The sequence below is a fragment of the Sinocyclocheilus rhinocerous genome, unplaced genomic scaffold (assembly GCF_001515625.1).
Source record: "Sinocyclocheilus rhinocerous isolate Xijiao unplaced genomic scaffold, SAMN03320098_v1.1 scaffold541, whole genome shotgun sequence".
Taxonomy (NCBI): Eukaryota; Metazoa; Chordata; class Actinopteri; order Cypriniformes; family Cyprinidae; genus Sinocyclocheilus; species Sinocyclocheilus rhinocerous.
In genome coordinates, this window is record NW_015658519.1 from 2,525,137 (window position 1) to 2,534,086 (window position 8,950).

General features: G+C 38.3%; 1 protein-coding gene across 1 annotated transcript in view; it reads left to right on the forward strand.

Moving 5' to 3' along the window:
- The window catches only part of LOC107722507 (espin-like protein), a 21,485-nt gene extending 13,205 nt beyond the window's left edge, over positions 1 to 8,280 (forward strand). The window contains exons 6-11 of the mRNA XM_016530872.1: positions 3,955 to 4,077; positions 4,166 to 4,301; positions 4,458 to 4,579; positions 6,373 to 6,546; positions 6,628 to 7,123; positions 7,346 to 8,280. Of these exons, the coding sequence (XP_016386358.1) occupies positions 3,955 to 4,077; positions 4,166 to 4,301; positions 4,458 to 4,579; positions 6,373 to 6,546; positions 6,628 to 7,123; positions 7,346 to 8,280 (1,986 nt within the window). The remainder of the gene's footprint in view (positions 1 to 3,954; positions 4,078 to 4,165; positions 4,302 to 4,457; positions 4,580 to 6,372; positions 6,547 to 6,627; positions 7,124 to 7,345) is intronic.
- Positions 8,281 to 8,950: the final 670 nt, after the last annotated feature.

An 8,950-nucleotide genomic window follows, 5' to 3' on the forward strand; every position in this document is an offset into this window, starting at 1 on the left:
TCTGATCACAAATGCAGACATGGTTTTATGTTTATGCGGCGCAATACGCAACGCAACGCATAACAACACAGTATAAGTCAGTAATTAAATCAGTAATTATGTCCCCATTGCCTCGTTTGTAATGGGTTTTTATTGGTTTTGTCTCGTCACGCGGAAACACGGAACACACGGAAACACAGTATGGTAAGGGGCGTTATGGTCGGACACAAGCTAATTAGCAAGACACTTAGTACTGTCTGGTTGGCGCATGAAGGACCTATCAGCTATCACTCGCGCCCCTCTCAGCACGAGCTCCAGGGCTCCAGGGGCGAGGACGATATGCGATCCTCCTTCTCAGATGTCAGAGGCCCATAAACGCAGTCAGTGTGTTTGTCAGAGGGCATTTTACTCCAGTGTGTTTGGAGTCGCTCATGCTCCATCAATCCATCACAAAGCCAACGAGAGAGAAAGAGATGTGGTGTTCTCACCAGTTTTGTTTGTTTTTGCTGACATGGCATCAGTTGCTTTGTTTTGAGTGTATGGGTCTCCCCAAAGGAAAGTTTGAGGAGCACAGTGGGGTTCTTGACAATAATTATTGTTTACAGGGGAATAATTACATAAGATTAGTTTAATTATTCCCACAGAAACTGAATGAAGAAAAATACAGACATAATGCAAAATAGACTGGTTACGCTAATATAAAAAGGAACAATTTTCAAAAATCTTTACATTGACTCTAAAAATCTGTCTTTGTAAAAGCTTATTAAAAAGGATAATGTAATAAAAATATTATAAAATGTTTGTATAACTGATGTTTGTATATAACTGATGTATATTGCTTTATCTATTCCAACATTCCACCATATATAATATGGAGAAAAAATGTAGAAAATTAAATTCAAATGTTCATAAATGTCAAATTTACATACTTGGAGAAAAATCATATTGAGTATAATTAAACTTTCCATATTTAATAATAAAATTTAAATATAGTTTTATAATATAATATAATATAATATAATATAATATAATATAGCTTGCAAATTAATAGAAATGGTGTGATCAGATGCATAAAACAGCTTGATCTATTCCACCATTCCACCATATATATAGAGGAAATTGTCTAAAAATTGAGAAAATTCTGTTCAAATTTTTACAAATTTAAAAGCAAAATTTACATATTTGGGGGAAAATCATACCTAAGTAAAATGTGTCCATATTCATTCATAATACTTAAAGAGATAGTTCACCCAAAAATTAAAATTCTGTCATTAATTACTCAGCATCATGTCGTTCCAAACCTGTAAGACCTTCATTCATCTTCGTACATTAAAGACTGACATGGAATAGAAGAAATTGTTGAATAAAATCATTATTTTTGTGTTCTTTGCACACAAAAAGTATTCTCGAAGTTTCATAAAATTGCGGTTGAACCACTGATGTCACATGGACTATTTTACCGATGTCCTTACTAACTTTCTGGGCCTTGAACGTGAAGATGAACGAAGGTCTTATGGGTTCGGAATGATTACTTAATGACAGAATTTTTATTTTTGGGTGAACTATTCCTATAAATATAATATAATATAATATAATATAATATAATATAATATAATATAATATAATATATTATAATATAAAGAGCCTGCATGAACTACCTGTAAATGAATAGAATTGTTGTGATCTAATGCTTAACTAGAGTTGCCTGATCTGTTTCTGCTGCATATCTAATGGTCTGTGTAACTGATATGTGTTGACCTCTTTGCTCCACAGTCGATTGAGGTGCATGTGACAGACAGAGAGGTATTAAGTGAAGCGCCTTTAAATTTGCGTAACGGCAAATCAGTTAGGGTTAGATACTAATGTGACACCTCAATAGAGATTAGAACTGTCTGTCCATGTACGTGTATCGATTCGCCATCAAGCCCTGTTCTTTGATCTTTGCCCTTTTGTGGAATTGAAGTAATTCTCTAACCACAGTCCAAGACATTCAGAACAGCAAATAGTGTTCTGTGACTGTAGTGTTAGTTCAATGTGAGAAACACAAAAGTGAGGAATGTGTGGCAGCCTGTAGATGTTTAAACTTGTAAAGACAAACGGTTCACCTAATCCCACCCTTTAATTATTCATACTTTACTATGAAGACCTCCTGTCTGAGCTCACTGTAGTGTGCTGATCCTTAAGCGTTTGGCCACTGGATGGCTGGAGCTCTGATGTGATTGTGGCTGCTTTCAATACACTCAGCTGTTAGACTTGTGAAGGCTTGACTGGAAAAGGCGTGTACTGTAAATTATTTCAGATTACTTTATAAAAAACATAAACATCATTGTTTTACTTTTCTGAAGAAAAAAGAAAAAAACCTGCAGCATTGCATGGGTTTGTTTTATGATGTGAAATGTATTAATTAAATATGTATATAAATTGGTAGAAAAAACTCTGCCTAGAAAAAGATCTTTGAAAAAACCTTCAAAATAACTCAATTATAGTGTATTGCTTCTTGGTTCGAGGATTCATATGCTTTAAGAGTTTGGTGTCTAACACTAAATCACTAAAACTGTAAAATCAATATCAGGTAAAAATACAACTGCCTTTGGGAAAATATTGAGCATACAGAAAATTATTTTCCATTAATTTTTTTCTTATGGAATAAGAAACAAGTTTAAAATTGAATGTTATCATGAAAGACCATATAAAAAGTATGACTAAAAATATTTTGTCATTACAGTGCGAGTAATTATTGAAGTAATTGATGGAAACACACAGACTGACACATTCATCATGTTTAGCGCTGAGAACTAAATTTCATTTTGTTAAAATAAATAAATTAGCCCCTAAATGTCACACATTTTATTATACACAGCTTATGCATAATCTATAGTGTGTGAAGCCTCATTTAGTATTTGAAGTCATATTTTTGAGCATGTTCAGACTTAGCCGTCTTTGTGATGCTGCTCTTAAGTGCTACAGTCAACTCACACATGCTTTATCTTTGCATTACTACTTTAGTAACACTACTAGTACACTACTAACACTACTACTAATACGATCCAAACATGTGTTATGGTTGTCTGATATATGGATGTACACTACTGTTCAAAAGTTTGGGGTTGGTAAGATTTTTAAAATGTTTTTGAAAGAAGTCTCTTCTGCTCACTATATTGTGTTTATTTGATTCAAAAACCTGCAAAAACAGTTATATTATTAAATATTATTACAATTTAAAAACACATTTTCTATTTTAATATATTTTAAAATGTAATTGAGGGCCATTTACAGTCTTCAGTGTCACATGATACTTAAAATATTATTTTAATACTGTATTTTCTTATTATTTATTGAAAACAGTTGTGCTGCTTTTTTTTTGTACTAAAACTGTGATACATTTTTAAGGATTCTTAAAAAAAAAAACAATACTTAAAATAGAATTATTTTGTAATATTATAAATGAGCATTTTGATCTTTACTGAATAATTAAGTATTACTTTCTTTAAAAAAATCTTATTGACCCCAAACTTTTGAATGGTAGTGTATGAATACATGTGTACAGTACATATGACAAGGTTAAAGTATGTCCTAATTTTCTGCTGTTGCAATGTATGGCACATGTTATTATTAATGTTAAAAAAGAACTTAGAGAGCTTTGTTTGAACAGAGAAAACACAGAACAGCAGGAACAGAGTTCACAAGTGGCCATAAGAGAAGTCAATCACTGCAATTGCAAGTTTGGGTCATTTGAACCATCCGATCAGATGACTGAACTCTATAGGCAGTTTTCTTTTGTTAACTAAGTGAGAGGTCTGCTATATTAAACAGTTTGAGCTCTGGTTTCACTTTTCTCATGACTTTTTCCCCTCACTGGGGGCTGTTCACAGATCAGGGTGTACACTGTGCTTCAAGACCTGTATTTTGTGCCAATTACTAAAAGAAAATTGAGTTTAAATTTAGGAAATCACTGCTCTCATTACTTTACTTCAGCAGTCTGCAGATATTGTTCTCATAGAGGAGGAAAGGACCTTGTTTAGCACAGCTGACCCACACCAGGATATTAAGGACCTGTCCTGTGAACTCGGACATAGTGGCAGGATGGAAAATATCAAGGTGATGATTTTTAATTATGGACTGATTTTAAGCAAATGGGACAGGACATGCCTGTTCTTAATCGCTTTGGCTGTTTTGGTGTTCCTAGCAGCCGGTGAATGAAGTCCCTCCCCAGCCTCGTCCCTCTCCAGCATATCTGGATAACTCATCCGCATTACCGGCCTCCTCACAGGCTAAGAGAGCTGGAGCTGGAACCATTCAGCACATGCAAGTGGCCTCTACAGGTGAGAGTGCATGACCCTGCATGTGTTCGGCTCAGGCGAGACTATATATCTGTAACCGTTACAGATTTCTAACTGACAAAAAGGTCAACTTCAATAATAAACACAAATAAACTGAATATCTAAAGTTAACTAATTCTCTCTGTCTTTGGTGTATAGTTGTAACTTCATTCAACATGAGGAAACACCTTGAGGAAGAGGAGACAGTTTTGTCCCATAAGTCCATGAGGTCAATGAGACAAGCAGGAATCACAGCGGTCTTCACTGGACAAACAATAAATGTATGTGCTAGCTTTAGTATTAAAAAAGTCATCCTGAAATCACAATTTCTACCAGAATTTTAAAAAAAGTCAGATTTGAGAGATGTGAACTCTCTGAATTGCAAAGATAAATAAACTTGCAATTTTGAGAAAATAACTTATTCGCGATGTTAACTCAAACTTTCGAGATATAAACTTGTGAAAAATAAAGTTTGTCAGACAAATTTGAGAGAAAGAGCTGCAATGCCCCCCCCCCCAACACCTATAGACTGATTGGTTGTTGTAGGTTATGCAGCCTTTTAAAACCGTGCCAATAGTAATGTAATTCAGTGCTGATTTATACAATAAAACTTGCAACAATCATATCAAAAAACTATAAATTTGAAAAGTTTAGTTAATAAGAAAGTTTACAATTAAAGCAAATATTTATCATGTTATATATTAATAAAGGGGTCATATGATGCTTTTTTAAAGATCATTATTTTGTGTATTTGGTGTAACAGAATATGTTGACATGCTTTAATGTTCAAAAAACACATTATTTTTCAAATACTGTACATTATTGTAGGTCCTCTATGCCCCGCCTCTCTCAAACGCTTCGTTTTCTACAAAGTCCCTCCTTCCGACAAGCGCAGTCTGCTCTGATTGGCCAGCTGACCCAGTGCATTGTGATTGGCCGAACACCGCAAGCACTCGTCGGAAATGTAACGCCCCTTACCATAATCGCGAGCTTCATCTTTCAAAATAAATGTAAAGACAGAGCCCGAAAGGGGAACAGAGTCGCGTGACAGACACAGTGATGATGCAGTACACAAGCCGCGGTTAAGACAGCTGACTCTACTGTGATGTGACGCTGTCTCTCTCTCTCTCTCTCACACACACACGCGCGTGCGCGCACACACACACACACGCACACACACACACATGATGCGCAAAACTCCGCATTTGAACAGTCAATAGCAAATACTTAAACTAATAACAAAACAGTAGCTGATTCAGAAGCGCCAGATTGTCATAGCAAAGTCAGAATTACCTCCTCTTCTAGGTTCATGAAACGGTCGTCCATAAAATGCATTGCTGTTCTGTTGTAAGTAATTTTAAAGATTCCTAAATGCATCTACTTCTGGTAGGCCAAATAAAGTGCTTTTGCTTTTGCACTGAAACACACAGCGTCTCCCTGACATGGCTGCTTTAACACTAACTGCGGTTACTGAAACCACGCCTTCTTTCTTTGCGTGCACATTTGGGCGGCATTATGCAAATATTTCCACATGGTGAGGTAGATATGTGGGGGCGTGTTAGAACGAGCCGTTTTAGGGGGGCGTGGCAGAGTCTTAACTTTGATAAAGAATATCTCTTTGGTTTTGAGACTTTAGTCTTTGCAACTTCAGGGATCTTATCTATGCACAATCAGCTTGTAACACTCCAAAGAGAAAGGAAAACTTGAAATCGCATCATATGACCCCATTAATAAAAAAAATGCATTTGTTGTGAAACCAGAGCTCATAAATCTCATCTTTGTTAATGCTGAAATCATAAGAAATCAAATAACTCTTCATCAATTAACATTTTAACATTTTCATCTGTAATTGTATTTACAAGATTAGCACTGTTTGAGGCACTGTTGTTAACTTGCCCTTCCTAAAAAAAAGGGTGTTGGTGGTGTTTCGGGGAGAGTGGTAAATTTTCATTCAGGTCTGAATGCAGAGATGTAAAATAGTTTGCAATGACATTTATTTTGATTTTGTGTTTCTTTGCAACTGAGATGGCATGGCGATATTGATTTCTATGGGTTTGTATGAATCTGTTTACAGAAAGGACAGAATGGAATTGTTCCACTTGAAGCATTGGAGGCAAATCTTGTTGACATTGATTCTTTGATCCCAACTCATGACGAGAACGGGAGGCCCATTGCTGAATGGAAGAGGCAGGTTATGGTGCGCAAGCTTCAGACTCAACTGCAGGATGAAGATATCCACAGCAGAAAAGTAAACTTCTCAACCCTTCCAACATAAAAGTCCTTGCATAATGTCATACAACATTACAATAAGAATTGTTTTCTTACACAGGACAACAGTGACCAACACATCGAGATGGATGGTTGGAGGTATTCCCAAGCCCACAATGTCATTTTGGGCCCCTTTGCAGAACTGCTTACTGAAGATGACCTGGTCTACTTGGAGGGACAGATTGAAACTATCTCCCTTCAGAAACAATGCCAGGCCTATGAACTAGAGCTTGCTCGACTGGCGGAGGAACTCAGGACCATCCTTCCTGCTCCCATCATTAATATCACCGTCAACACCCAGTGTCAGCAGCTCCCAAACATGGAATCTCTGCATCTTCCTGTGTGGTACAATCGTATCTCAAATATAGTAAAGAGCATGTCACTGCTCCTGACAAACCTCTCAGAAACAAACAGTGAGGATGGGATCAGTAAGATGCCAAACACAGATCTGGCATCGGTATTCACATACCAGCCAGAGAGGCAAAGTTCAATCTGTCAGGGTCTGGCGTTCTCCCTCTCACCACCAGAGGTTGCCACTTCCCATCCTACCGGACTCCGTTACCTTGACTCCACACACCTGTGCACACATTCACTCACACACAGCTGTTGCCCATCCTGAGGGCTATTTATACGCCTTCCCCACGCCTCCACGCTCGCAGTTTCCCTGAGGCGGCGGTGTCCGCTCACAAGGCTCAGGAAGCGGCGGTGGCCGCTCTCAGTTCCCCCGAGGTGGCGGTGGCCGCTCTCAGTTCCCCCGAGGCGACGGTGTCTGCTCGCAGTTCCCCTGAGGCGGCGGTGTTTTAAACACATCAGACACAAGGCAGCAAAAACTACATCAACAAATCGTAAGGAGCAGCCAACTCAAAGCACTGACCTAAATCACATTAATGACAGTGGCATAAAGTGCCAAAAGGCACCAGGCAAAGATGCAAATAAAGTGATGGAGACCACCTGCTTGCGAAAGAAGCGTATCGTTGTCCTCTTTTTGAGCCACTGGAAAAGGTCTGCGTATGCAATATCAATGCGAGCCAAGATGAAACAAGAGCTTGGCACTCTTACAGGAGAAGGAATAACAGCGCCAGTCTCCGAGCCAGGAAACAGATCACTGTATCATCTTTACAGGCAAAGAACCGCAATAGAGAAGATGCTTGACAACTGGAAACGCATCGCCTCAGGGGTCCCATCACGACAGATCCGGAGCCTCCAAAGGAAGCACGTGACTTACTCGCCCGAGCAGTTCCTTCCTCGTGTGGACGGCGCTCCTGTTGCTTACGACAGCTTGACTCTTGACTTGTTCATGCTTGGCTATTTTCACATTCTTGAGCAGGACCTCCCAGCTGAGGAGCGCAAGATGAGGCACCTGCTATGCTTTGAGGTGTTCGTGGGGAACTTTCCCTGGGAGACGGTCCGAGACTTCCACCGGGCTGTCCTCAGGGAGATTGAGGCTGGGAGACGTGAGTGGAAAGATGGTTTTGAGGACATCAAAATGCAATACTTTGGGAAAAGAGAAAATGGGATATCTAAGGAATCCGTGAAGAATTCTAAAGCCGTGCCACAGGTTATCTTCGAGAATACCGTATCAAATGATGGAGGACATCCCAGCAGAGATGGAAGCAGTGATTTCTCAATATTTAGTAATTATGAAATTTGTAAATATATTGATCGCAGTTTCACCTTCTGGAAAGAGAAAGAAGCAGAGTTGTTTGATTTTTGAAGTTTTTGAATGCAGTGATGGTTTATACTGTATCTGAAGACAATATAATTGAGAATTATTTTGAATAAAAAAAATGACAAAAAAGAAAAGTTTGTTACATAACATGTTAATTAAGTGCTTTGTAATGCAGCAACCTTATATAAATAAATACCATGATTACACAATGATCATGGCCAAAAGAGTCTTAAAGCCATGCATTCCACAAATTTTTAAGTTTGCCTTTTCTCTTTTATAAATAAACCATTGTTTTGTTTGAAAATTGCTGTTTCGTGAGATTAATCATTCCTGAGTCCCTTATAACTTCCTGTTTTTTTTTTTGTTTTTTTGCACAAGAAACAAACCATCATTAAGTTCAGTACATAAATGTACATGTATGGCGGTGGGTGAAATGTGTGTGTGACCCGCAGGGATGTTCAAACCACCCTGTGGGGCTGATGAAACATGCATAGGATGGAGTGTAACATACTTGTTATATAGCAGTAGTGCTATAGTATAGTCAAGGGTTGGCGAACTCCGGTCCTGGAGAGCCGCAGTACTGCAGAGTTCAGCTCCAACCCTAATAAAAACTCACCTGCCTGTAGCTTCCTAGTAACCCTTCAGACCTTGATTAGCTTGTTCAAGTGTGTTTGATTAGGGTTAAACCAAAACTCTGCAGGGTTGCGGCTCTCCA